This window comes from Silene latifolia, chromosome 3 (assembly GCF_048544455.1).
Source record: "Silene latifolia isolate original U9 population chromosome 3, ASM4854445v1, whole genome shotgun sequence".
Taxonomy (NCBI): domain Eukaryota; kingdom Viridiplantae; phylum Streptophyta; class Magnoliopsida; order Caryophyllales; family Caryophyllaceae; genus Silene; species Silene latifolia.
In genome coordinates, this window is record NC_133528.1 from 143,269,729 (window position 1) to 143,283,408 (window position 13,680).

A 13,680-nucleotide genomic window follows, 5' to 3' on the forward strand; every position below is an offset into this window, starting at 1 on the left:
TGTGTCGTTTAGCTTAACAGAAATGGCCTCTACATTAATTGGATTAGTGTACAGGAAGAGAATTGACAGGCAACAGCTAAGATGTTAGATGAACATTACTTTCACAATATCTCCTGGATAATTAGACATACCCACCTGAAATTATTACATGGTTTGTCCCCAAACAATGAAAACAAGGTGTTAGTTAGCATTAAAGTCATCTGTCTTCAGTTTATAGCTATAAAACATCACCATTTCTCCAAGTTTTCATAATCAAACTCAACAACTAGTTCATCTTTACATTTCTTAATTACAATACTTTCTCATTTATTTCTTAAAACCAGCAAAAAATGATCAGTACAAAAAAACTCATAAAGATGGCAAAGAAGTGGCAAAGAATAGCGATTGCCAGCAGGAAGCGGGTTTCCTGGTCGAGACCAGTGACCTCTGAAGGTCACTTTGTTGTTTACACTACTGATGGAAAACGCTTCATGATTCCGCTGGCATATCTACAGACGGATATTTTTAGAGAACTATTAAGAATGGCAGAGGAAGAATTCGGCTTAGATGCTTCTGCACCAATCACCTTGCCTTGCGATTCAAGTTTGATGGAGTACATCATTTCTATGATCCGGAATCATGTGGCTAAGGACTTGGAGAACGCATTGATTGCATCATTGTCCAGCTGTAGATACTCAGTAGTTGGACATGAAGAGCAAACAAACCAACATTTGCTTATCTCTAGTTTCTAGGACATTAATTTTTCATTATTTTGTACAGAGCTGATGTAGTTTACCCTAGAAATCAGAATTAATGAGATTAAGTTTATTGAGAGTTGAACAACAGTTTCTTTGGTAGCAGCATGTTCTTGATTTTAGGTTTTTTTTTATTATTTAGACAAGCTGTTCAAATGCAGAAATTTGAACTTCTACTCTTCTAGGAAATCATATAATACAGCGCGACCAGTGCCTCAAAGGATCCCTCTTATGACAAAGTAAGCAAGCTTGATTTACATAGCCATATTCATGTGACTATTCAACAAAGCGAACTTATTTTTAAACGACTCACACTGTATAATCTTTCGAGAATTGATGCAATATTGTGTTAAAATTGGAAAATCGTCAATAGAAAATAAGACTTTTTTTTATTATCTCTTGCATATGGAAATCACTGGATGTGTAAGACACCACCAGCATAAAATACCATACATTTTTTGAACATACCATAAGACTCCTTGAGTGCTGTAAAAGTTTTAATATAATACGGAGTACTGTATTTGACAGTTCCGTTCAGTGTTAGTTTGTTCGGATACTAGTACAGTCAGTAGTCTCAGTACATTGGACACCAATCCTAAATCCCAGTATTTGACAGGGGTTAGAGGTAAACAAATGATTGAGACGGAAGGAATATGATTTATGTAATAAAACTTCGCTTGACGGGTGGTTATAAAGACCGGTCCTTGTTGGTGCCAGGAGTAGGAAAAACGGTCGAGAGACTGCTTTCAAGAAAACTGTTTGAGAAATAGCTAGCATTAGCCAACTACTAGTTCAATATATTAAAAGAACAGTCAGTCTAGATAGCTGCTTTGTGTTTTCTGTCACTATAGTTAGGCCTCATTCAGTACATTTTCCATGTACAGAAAATCGGTTCTGTGTCGTTTAGCTTAACAGTACAGACATAGTATCTTCATTATTTAGATTAGCTTACAGGAACAGAAGTGATAGGTAACAGCTGAGATGTTGGATGAACTCTTTCATATTATCCAAAACGAACAAAGGCGAATTAGTTGTACATTACTTTCATACAGTATAAGAACAATAAATCAGCAAGAAGACATCTTAGGTCTACATAATAATACATCTAAATTAGACAAACCCACCTGAAAATCCAACATGGTTTTGCCACCAAACTTTGAAAACAGGGTGTTAGTTAGCATTAAACTGATCTGCCTTCAGCTTGAAGCTATAAAACTTCACCATTTCTCCAAGTATTCATAATTAAACACAACAACTAGTTCATCTTCACACTTCTTAATTACAATACTCTCATTTTTTTTCTTCTAAAAACCTGCAAAAATGATCAGTACAAAGAAACTCATCAAGATGGCAAAAAAGTGGCAAAGAATAGCGATTGCCAGCAGGAAGAAGATTTCCTGGTCGAGATCAGTGACCAATGAAGGTCATTTTGTTGTTTACACTACAGATGGAAGACGGTTCATGATTCCCTTGACATATCTAAATACGAATATTTTCAGAGAATTATTAAGAATGGCAGAGGATGAATTCGGCTTAGATGCTTCCGCACCAATCACCTTGCCTTGTGATTCGAGTTTCATGGAGTACATCATCTCTATGATCCAAAATCATGTGGCTATGGACATGGAAATCGCTTTGATTGCATGTTTAGCCAACTGTAGATTCTCAGTAGTTGGACATCAAGAGCAAACAAACCAACATTTGTTTATCTCTAGTTTCTAGGAAATTATTTTTCATTATTTTGTACAGAACAGATGTAGTCTTACCTAGAAATCAGAATTAATGAGATTTAAGTTTGAGCATCATGTCCTTGTTTTTAACTTTTTATTAATTAGACAAGTAATTAAAATGCAGAAATTACAGGTATAGTCTTTTACTCTTGTAGGATAATACACAATACAACAACAGTACCTCAAAGATCCTTCTTATGACAGGGTAAGGGGGCTGGAGCCATGTAATTATTTTTGACTGACTCGTAATGTAATTTGTTCCGAGAATTTATGCAATATTGTTTGAACCTAATTTGAAAAGCATCAACAGAGTATAAAACTTTTTCTGATTATTCTCTACATATGGAAATCACCACCAGCAAGTTCTTCTCACTTTCTGTCTATTAATTATCTGCATGTTTATTCTTCCAAAACAGTCATAAAAAGTATCACAGAACATCACTATGTTGGAATTTCAATGTAACATACCATAAGTCCTCTGGTGCTGTAATAGATTTAGTGTTATAGCTTGTTCGGATACTAGTACAGTAGTACAGTCAGTACATTGGACACCAATCCTCACAAAACCCCTTTCGCTTATTGTAGGAAAATAGAGTTTGATGCGTGCAGCCTTAACCTCATGGTTGAAACACAACTAAACTATTCTTGGAAGCCCACAGTAACAATTTTGTCGAGAATTGCATTGATTGACTGGAACTTCAATCATACAGGAAGTGCAAAATAATTTGATTAGTAATTATCATTTTCCAAACTCAAAAAGCAACCTTTCAAATTTTGTATAGTCAGCTTTAAAATGTTCAAGTTGTCATGCACTTGACAAAAGGACAGCGCTGCTGGCGAGACGTATACTCAATTGAAATTATGACATGATGATCAGTCATGCAAAATGACAGGCCAAAGCATTTGATCAATAATAAGCAAGATACATCACTGGCCTACATGTTTTCAGATCATCCAAAGTGATTCGGTTGTCGAAAATTATATTTGATATCCCCACCAAAAATACTCACATGGGTTGCCTCCAGACTACAGGAACTACCCTGGCCACATTGAAGTGACATGTCCTTAGCATGAAGCTATAAAACTTTACCATTCTCAAGTCTCAAGCATCCAACTTCAAATACTCTTTCAAGTAATTTCTTCACTAAGGAAAAAAAAAAAAAAACAAATTCTTTGCTTTCTTAAAACCTTCAAAATGATTAGCACAAAGAAACTTATTAAGATGGCGAAAAAATGGCAAAGACTAGCAATTGCTAGCAGGAAGAGGATCACCTGGTCAAGACCTCTTGCCAAAGAGGGTTACTTTGTCATCTACACAATGGATGGAAGACGGTTTATGATTCCATTGACGTATCTGAACAACGAGATAGTAAGGGAGCTCTTAAGATTGGCCGAGGAAGAGTTTGGGATGACTAGCTCAGGACCGATTACCTTACCTTGTGATTCAAGTTTCATGGAGTATGCTATGTCAATGATTCAAAGACATGTATCAGAGGAAGTCGAGAACGCCTTGGTCTCATCCTTAGTCGCTTGTCGATCATATGAACATCTACGAACAAACCAACAGTTGCTTATCAGTAGTTTTTAGAATCATTTTTTTGTCATTTCTACAGAGGTTTTTTAGTACTGTAAATTGTAGCACATGTTTATTTAAGAGCTAATGACATTTCTATGGAGATTAAAGCTATATGAAGTTTTTGTACTCTTATGACAAACTCACTTCCAAAACTTTTCGCAAAGTTTATTTAATGTGACTAAGACTCGAGTATGAACTACACCACATATTACATCAAAATCATAACAGAAAACAGTAAATAACAAACATGAGCTAGCCTTATTGCCTTAAAGGCTTTGGCCTTTGTTGGGTAAGATGTTGGAAACACGCAACCTTACCCTTAGTTAAAAGCATTGAGAGAATGTATCTGAACTCCTCATAATGAAAAGAGCTCAAGGAATCTCCAGGAACCGCATCAGACAGACATTCCATGTTTCCTGCCAAGTATTGAAAATTTAATCTGGAAGTCTAAATATGAGATATGTAGAATATAAAGATGTTGGAATCTTTGGAACCCTTCAAAAGAAAGGTAAACATTATCGAGTTGGTTCAGTAAGTTATCCATGTACAGAAAATCGATTCTGTGTCGTTTAGCTTAACAAACATAGTCTCTACAGTATTTGGATTAGGTTACAGGAACAAAAGTGACTGGTAACAGCTAAGATGTTAGATGAATTATCCAGTGGATAACAAGCGGATTATAATCAATCAACAAGAAGACATCCTGCAGGGTCTACTTAATTTGTATTATTACAAATTGATTGATAAATGAAAGCCAAATTAGACATACCCACCTGAAATTATCACATGGTTTGCCCCCAAACAATGAAAACAAGGTATTAGTTAGCATTTAAGAGATATGTCACCATTCTGAAGCTATAAAACTTGAAGCATTTCTCCAAGTTTATCACAATCAAACACAACACAACTACATCTTTTCACTCCTTAATTACAATTACAACTTCTCATATTTCTCTTAAAATCGGCAAAAATGATAAGTACAAAGAAACTCATCAAGATGGCAAAGAAATGGCAAACAATGGCAGTTGCAAGCAGAAAGAAAGTTACCTGGCCGAAACCAGTGACCGATGAGGGTCATTTTGTTGTTTACACAACTGATGGAAGGCGGTTCATGATTCCCTTGACATACCTAAAGACTGATATTTTCAGAGAACTATTAAGAATGGCGGAGGAAGAATTCGGCATTGGAGCTTCAGGGCCAATTACCTTGCCTTGTGATTCAAGTATCATGGAGTACATCATCTCTATGATCCAAAAGCATGTCGCTAAGGACTTGGAGAATGCGTTGATTGCTTCTTTGTCCAACTGTAGATACTCATCATTAGTTGAACATCAACAGCAAAGTAATCAACATTTGCTAATTTCTAGTTTCTAAAACATAGTATTGTTCTTTGAATCTTTTGTACATATAACAGATGTAGTTTTGCCTTAGAGGTCATGATTAATGAAATTTCTAGTGAGTTCATCAGAAACAATTGTTTTGTCTGCACACTATGGAGTACTATTCGTTTTATCTTCGAAGTTATCAAATGCAATAACTTTTATAAAACATGAGTTATTAGCTATAACTCAAAAAAATGAAATGATGCATTCAGAAAGAAATTTTCAGACGCTGCTTGAAGAAACCCAAAGTTCCACATGTGAGGGTTGTCCCACATTGATAAAAGAGAAGAATTACCACTTTATAAGGCAAGGGGCTACTCCCTCTATCGCCAATTGGTTTTGACAGGGTAATGGGACCTGGTTTACACTGGCATACAGTGATATATACCCATTTAATGATTCTGCAAATATAGAGCATTTTCAGTTGATTCATAACTATTAAATCCAGAATTGACTATGAATCGTCTAATATGTTAACTTTGATCTTCGAAAAAGTCATCACAAGAAATCACAGACTGTATTTCTTCCAATATGAAGGAAACAGAAAAATCAGAATCTTGCTAATTACACTCCCATTAATCGACTATTTAACCTGCGAAAGCCAGTTAAAGTATCGGTCTTTCTTACTCATCAAACTGTATATTTTTTGGTGCTCATCTTAATCGAAGACAAGGCTAGAGCAAAACCATGTGCATATGAGTACTCCCTGAATTTATTGGTTGCAGGACAATTGAATGCACTGATGTACCCTTGTGTACCAAATTTGTTGACGACCTTAGCGTGCTTGTCCCGATCAAACTTTGGTGAGGTCAATCATATCCACATAAACACCATAAGCATAAAGCATAACATGTGCAGAAGGGGCCTTAGCATTTAAGTGAGACTTTGTCTTTAACTTTGAGCTTTACATCAATAGCATACTAATCCTATTTTGCCGTCTAGTACCGATTGTACTGTGTTGCTGTATTTTTTGAGTTATAATTAGTTCAGACAAGAAGGAAAACATTACCAGTTGGAGGAAAATTCCAAGAAGACATCTTGGGTCAAATTAGACAAACCCACCTGAAATTTCCACATGGTTTTGCCCCCAAACATTGAAAACAAGTTGTTGGTTTACATTTAAGTGATCTGTCTTGAATTTGAGGCTATAAAACTTGACCATTTCTCCAATTTATTCACAATCAAACACAACACAACTTCATCTTCACAAGTTTCAACATTTTCTCATTGTCAAGGATTTCTCATTTAATTCTTAAAACCTTCAAAAATGATAAGTACAAAGAAACTCATCAGGATGGCAAAGAAATGGCAGAGAATGGCAGTTGCGAGCAGGAAGAGAGTTTCCTGGCCGAAACCAGTGACCGATGAGGGTCATTTTGTTGTTTACACAACTGATGGAAGACGGTTCATGATTCCGTTGGCATATCTAAAGACTGATATCTTCAGAGAACTATTAAGAATGGCGGAGCAAGAATTCGGCATAGATGCTTCAGGACCAATTACCTTGCCTTGTGATTCAAGTTTGATGGAGTACATCATCTCTATGATCCAAAAGCATGTGGCTAAGGACTTGGAGAACGCATTGATTGCGTCTTTAGCTAGCTGTAGATACTCATCATTAGTTGAACATCAACAGCAAAGTAATCAACATTTTCTCATTTACTAGTTTCTAAAACATTGTATTCTTCTTCAATTCTTTTGTATAGAACAGATGTAGGTTTAGAGATCAGAATTAATGAAATTTTTGTGAGTTAAAAAACAATTCTCTTGTTAGCTCCTTACTATCTAGGAAGTTAATCAAATGCAAAATTTGATCTTTTATAAAAGAAAAAGAATATTAGCTTAAAAAAAATGAAATGTGATACCAAAAACAACAAATGCATCCAAGGCGTCCGTCCGCTTATGACAGTGTAAACAGGACTGTGTTTTTTCTGCAATATTGTAATGATTAACAGACCAGCTATGTACGAATGACTCATAATAAAAATTGCATCGACAATTTGTTAGTCATTTGATATGTTAACCTGATCATCCAAAAGTCAGAAAAAGAACTCACAGACCATGCTACTACCATTTGGAAATCAAATGAGTAAATAGGTCTTTCTTACTGATCCCCTATTTAGCATACAAAACTCAGTTACAGTTTATAGGTCTTTCTTATTTATCAGACTATTTTTCTTGTGGTGCTCATTTACATTTACAGTATGTAGGTCTTATCGACTTGGCGAAAAACATGGCTAGAGCAAACCCCATGTGCATGTAACACCAGAGGAGTTAGTGCACCCAGGTGGGTAGAGCCTTAGAGGGGTACTCCCTGAATTTATCAGTTGCAGGACAACTGCATGAACTGATGCACACTTGTGTACCCAATTCGTTGGCGTATTTGTCTCGATCAAATCTTTGTGAGGTCAATCATATCTATTATGCATCATAAACATAAAGCACAACATGTGCAGAGGGGGCCTCAATGAATATTAACCTTAGTAATTACTCTTCCATCTTCCGACATCTAAGACAAATTATCGCCTTTTTTTTCTTCAGACCTGCAAAAATGATCAGCAGAAAAAAGGATTTCCTGGTCAAGGCCAATGGCTAATGATTCACATAACATATTTAAGAACAGACATTTTCTGAGAACTTTTCAAAATGGCCGAAGAAGAATTCGGTATATATAGGAAATACTACAAGAAAATGAAAATTACTGCAAGATATGATGCTGTCAATCATATTGTGGAGCAAACCAAGGTTTACATATCAAGAATTTTCCTGCTGAACATACAATGTTTATGTTTTTTACCTGAACTTAAAATAAGCTTAAATATATGTCAACATTTTACTGTTATTTGTCGAATAAGTTTTGTCAGGCCTAATATCGACTATTTCGACTGCCCCATGCTGCTCTATTGTCTCGTCTATGATTAGGTAGAAATTGAAGAATGAAGTTCAGACAAGGAAACATTGCCAGTTATTAGAAAATAACAAGTGAACTACTCTAAATGATGAAGTGAACATCCACATGGGTATGCTACTTGAGTACAAGAACAAGTTAGGTACATTTAAGTGACATGTCTTCAGCTATGAGCTATAAAACTTGATCCTCCTCAAGTCTTAACCATCGAAAAACTAAACACGCTTCAAGAAATTAAAAAAACACTTCTCACATTCTTAAAACCCGCAAAATGATTAGTACAAAGAAGCTTATCAAGATGGCGAAAAAATGGCAAAGATTAGCAATTGCTAGCAGGAAGAGGATTTCCTGGTCAAGTCCAACAGTCAAAGAGGGTTACTTTGTCGTCTACACAATGGATGGAAGACGGTTTATGATTCCATTGACGTATTTGAACAGCGAGATTGTAAGGGAGCTCTTGAGATTGGCTGAGGAAGAGTATGGAATGACGAGTTCAGGGCCGATTACCTTGCCCTGTGATTCAAGTTTCATGGAGTACGCTATTTCCATGATTCAAAGACATGTAGCGGAGGATGTAGAGAGAGCATTGATTTCGTCCTTGGGCAGTTGTAGATCATATGAACATCTAGGGACAAACCAACAGTTTCTCATCAGTAGCTTTTAGAGAGCTTTGTTTGTCAAATGTACATAGTAGTATAGATTAATTGCAGATTGTAGCTAATGAAATTTTTATGGTTTAACAGTTGATGAAAGTCAATGTATCTTTGATTCATCCTTTTCTTCACTAAATAACGACAGTAAAATTACCCCAGCGTCAAGGGCTACCGCAAATTCCTGCATTGTTGCAAGAAACTAACTGTACATAACACAGAACGGTTATCAATCATTGATGAAAATGTAGAAAGACTTTCGGAACGAAATTATTAATGAAAATGCACCCAGGATGGCTTTAACCCACTACTAAATCACAGTATAAATGAACTAAACATTGCCCGAGTGTCTCAACTCTCAAGGACTCCCGCAAATTATGAGGTAAGGGTCTCATGTATGAAAATCGCCAACAGTTGGTCAATTTGCTAGTATTATTAGTATAAATGAACTAAACATACTAATTGTACATCACATAGATATTAGTTAGTTGGTTCAGTACATCTATCATGTACATTTGACATTACTCTGTATCACTTAGCCCCGCTTGGTTCAGTACATCTATCATGTCAATTTGCTAGTATTATTAGTTGGTTGAGGACGTAATATTTCAAACCTAGGTCGATCAGGAGTCCAAGTCTTGTCTCTTTTTTTTAGCCCAAGATCTGCCACGAAAACCAAGCAGCCAACACAAGGATTGTCAATGCCCACTCTGTAAGCAATTTATGTGGATTAGCATCAAACTAGTAACAAAATTGACAGGTAACAGCAAACTTATCAGATAAACTCATTCAAATTATCCAAAACATTATTAGCTGTACCTTACTTTGGTACTGTACATTACCAAATTCAGTGGACAACATGAGTCCTCTAAGTTACTACAAACAATCAACAAGAAGACATCTTGGATTTACATAATTGGTAATCAAACAAATCAAACATACCCACCTGAAGTATCCATAATCCACATGCTTTGTCCCCAAACAAACAAGGTGTGTGTTAGCATTTAAGTGATATGTCTTTAAGTTTGACGCTATAAAACTAGACCATTTCTCCCAACTTATTCACAATTCACAACACAACACAATTACCTTATCTTTACACATCTGAGTTGCAACACTTTCTCATACTCAAAGATTTCTCTTTTTTTTTTTAATTAAATTCAAAATGATTAGTACAAAGAAGCTCATTAAGATGGCAAAGAAGTGGCAAAGAATAGCGATTGCCAGCAGGAAACGGGTTACCTGGCCGAGACCAATGACCGATGAAGGTCATTTTGTAGTTTACGCAACTGATGGTAGGCGGTTTATGATTCCCTTGACGTATCTAAAGACTGATATTTTCAGAGAATTATTAAGAATGGCAGAGGAAGAGTTCGGTATAGGAGCTTCAGGGCCAATTACCTTGCCTTGTGATTCAAGTCTGATGGAGTACATCATCTCCATGATCGAAAAGCATGCGGCTAAGGACTTGGAGAATGTGTTGATTGCTTCTTTGTCCGGCTGTAGATACTCGTCATTAGTTGAAGATCAACAGCAAAGTAATCAACATTTGCTGATTTACTAGGGTTTCTAAGACATTGTATTCTTAATTCTTCAATTCTTTTGTACAGAATAGATGTAGTTTCGCCTTAGAGATCAGAATTAATGAAATTTTGAGTTCAGAAACAATTGTTTTTGTTGTTCTTTGCTATATATGCAATTAATCAAATGCAAGATTTAAACTTTTATAAAAGAACATAGTGCCTCAAAGACGGCCACTTATGACAAGTACATCAGACTGATTTATGCTGCATACCTAGCTTGTTACGATTCGACAGACAGGCTATTTTCCGATGACATATAAAAATTTCATCGGATTTGACTCTGAATCATCTGACCTTCTAAACTAATCTGCCTGCTATTAATGTACTTCAATCTTGGGGAAACAAAAGAATCAAATCCTGCTAAATTACACCCCATTTAATCCATCATTACACCTACAAAACTCAACTATAGTATGTTAATTAGCGTTATGATGTCGTAGCCTCGTAGGTATGTGTGACTCTGAGAGTCATACATACCTATCCCTGTCATGCAATTACTTAGTCATGACTTATCGTCTTACAGGAACAAAACCATGTGCATGTACGAGACTAAAGGAGATAGTACACTCAGGTGGGTACTTCCTGAATTATCATTTCGGGGCAAAAGCAAGAACTGATGTACCAAATTTGTTAGGGTATTAAACACCACAGAAATAAAGCATAACATGTGCAGATGGGGTCTTAACGAACAGTTGAACACTAACCTTTGTTTATTTCCCTATAATTTTTGCAATTTTTGTTTACGACTTGGAAAATACAATTTTTGTTAGGGTATCAGTCGACAATCTAAATCAAAACATCAACTAAAATCGGATAATCAACGAAAGTTTAACATTAGTTTCTCAAAGGCTTCCGCTTCTGGTGAGACTAAGGAAGCAAGATATCCGAGGGCCTTACCCATTGATGAAAATATACACACTGTTTTCCTAACGGCTCATAATGAAAAACGCACTCAGGATGGCATCAACCCACTATTAAATCACAGTATACAAGAATAACATTACCTCAGTGACTCAAGGACTCCCGCAGTAAGGAGAGTCTGATGTACGAAAACTGAAAAGAAACCAACAAATTCGTTAGCCATTTTGCTTGTATAATTAGTATTCAAAATCAAAACATAATGTCATACTAAATGTATATCACAGACATTAGTTAGTTGGCTCAGTACATCGATCATGTACCGAAAATAGATGTGTGTTGTTACTTGTTTAGCTTCAGAATAATCTCTACATTTGGTCTAACTATGCAGTGGGGACATTAGTTAGATAAACTCTTTCAGATTATCCAAACCAATTGTCACATTATTAGCTGTACCTTACTTTGGTACTGTACATAATTGGTAATCAAACATACCCACCTGAAATTTCCACATGCTTTGTCTCCAAACAATTAAAACAGGTTGTTAGTTTACACTTAAGTCTTATGTCTACAATTTGAAGCTATAAAACTTGACCATTTCTCCCAAGTTTTTCACAATCAAACACAACATAATTACTTCATCTTTACACTTATTGCAGCACTCTTTCATATTCAAAAATTTCTCATTTTTTTTCTTAAAAACTGCAAAAATGATCAGTACAAAGAAACTCATCAATATGGCAAAGAAGTGGCAAAGAATAGCGATTGCCAGCAGGAAGCGAGTTTCCTGGCCAAGACCAGTGGCTAATGAAGGTCATTTTGTTGTTTACACAACTGATGGAAGACGGTTCATGATTCCCTTGACGTATCTAAACACGGATATTTTCAGAGAACTATTAAGGATGGCAGAGGAGGAATTCGGCACAAGTAGTTCAGGGCCAATTACCTTGCCTTGTGATTCAGGTTGCATGGAGTACAAAATCAACAGCAAAGTAATCTCCATGATCCAAAAGCATGTGGCTAAGGACTTGGAGAATGCATTGATTGCCTCTTTGTCCAGCTGTAGGTACGCATCATTAATTGAGGATCAACAGCAAAGTAATCAACATTTGCTGATTTACTAGTTAATAAAACATTGTATTCTTCTTCATTCTTTTGTACAGAATAGATGTAGTTTCGCCTTAGAGATCAGAATTAATGAAATTTTTTAGTTCAGAAACAATTGTGTTGGTCACTTTTTGCTATATATGTAGTTAATCAAATGCAAGATTTGAACTTTTATAAAAAGCACTTAATGCCTCGAAGGTGGCCACTTATGAAAAGTATATTGGACTGATTTATACTTCATACCTAGCTTGTTATGATTCAACAGACAGCGGCTATTTTCGGATGACTCGTATAATTTCTATCGGAATTGACTGAATCATCTGACATTCTGAATTAATCTGCTAACTAAACCCATTCAATTCATCATATTGGACTTACAAAACCCAACTACAGTATAGGTCTTTCTTACTTATCAACCTGTTTCTTTTGTGGTGTTCACTTACAGTATGTTACGCCTTGTGATGTCGTAGGTATATACGACTCTGAGAGTCATACCCGGTACACCAGTTATGCAATTATTTACTCATGTCTTATCGTCTTACCCGAAGACGTGACAAGAACAAAACCATGTGCATGTATAAGACCAAAGGAGCTAGTGCACTCAGGACTCAGGTGGGTACTTCCTGAATTATCATTTCAGGAAAACAGCATTAACTCATGTACCAAATTTGTTAGGGTATTAAACCCCACAAACATAAATCATAACATGTGCAGATGGGTCTTAATGAACAGTTGAACACTAACCCTGTTTATTTCTCTGTAGTTTCTCAAAGGATTCCGCCTCTGGTGAGACTAAAGAAGCAAGATATACGAGGGCCTTACCCATTGATGAAAATATAGAGACTGTTTTCCTAACGACTAAACATGAAAAGCGCACTAAGGATTCCATCAACCCGTTACTAAATGACAGTATACAAGAATAACATTACCTCAGTGACTCAAGATTCCCGCAAATTGCAAAGTAAGAAGAGTCTGATGTATGAAAACTGAAAAGATACCAACAATTTCGTTAGTCATTTTGCTTGTATTATTACGGTATTACCTATCAGTATTCAAAATCAAAACCTAATGTCTATGCAGTGGGGACATTAGGTAGATAAACTCTTTCAGATTATCCAAACCATTTGTCACATAATTAGCTGTACCTTACT

General features: G+C 35.9%; 3 protein-coding genes across 3 annotated transcripts; 2 read left to right on the forward strand and 1 right to left on the reverse strand.

The window, feature by feature from the left end:
• Nucleotides 1–245: 245 nt before the first annotated feature.
• LOC141646373 (auxin-responsive protein SAUR66-like) lies at nt 246–1,086 on the forward strand. Its single transcript, XM_074454285.1, has one exon. It carries the CDS (start codon nt 330–332, stop codon nt 729–731), a length of 402 nt encoding a protein of 133 aa, XP_074310386.1. The 5' UTR covers nt 246–329; the 3' UTR covers nt 732–1,086.
• A 2,645-nt stretch (nt 1,087–3,731) lies between these two features.
• On the reverse strand, nt 3,732–8,926 carry LOC141648242 (uncharacterized). The gene is made up of 9 exons (XM_074456760.1): nt 8,839–8,926; nt 7,903–7,966; nt 6,927–7,025; nt 5,719–5,824; nt 5,247–5,345; nt 5,088–5,169; nt 4,358–4,456; nt 3,901–4,013; nt 3,732–3,818 (listed from the first exon to the last, which is right to left on the reverse strand). Exons 5-8 carry the CDS (start codon nt 5,280–5,282, stop codon nt 3,928–3,930), a joined length of 303 nt encoding a protein of 100 aa, XP_074312861.1. The 5' UTR covers nt 5,283–5,345; nt 5,719–5,824; nt 6,927–7,025; nt 7,903–7,966; nt 8,839–8,926; the 3' UTR covers nt 3,732–3,818; nt 3,901–3,927.
• LOC141648241 (auxin-responsive protein SAUR62-like) lies at nt 8,206–9,083 on the forward strand. The gene has a single exon (XM_074456759.1). It carries the CDS (start codon nt 8,603–8,605, stop codon nt 8,993–8,995), a length of 393 nt encoding a protein of 130 aa, XP_074312860.1. The 5' UTR covers nt 8,206–8,602; the 3' UTR covers nt 8,996–9,083.
• The last annotated feature ends 4,597 nt before the right edge of the window (nt 9,084–13,680 follow it).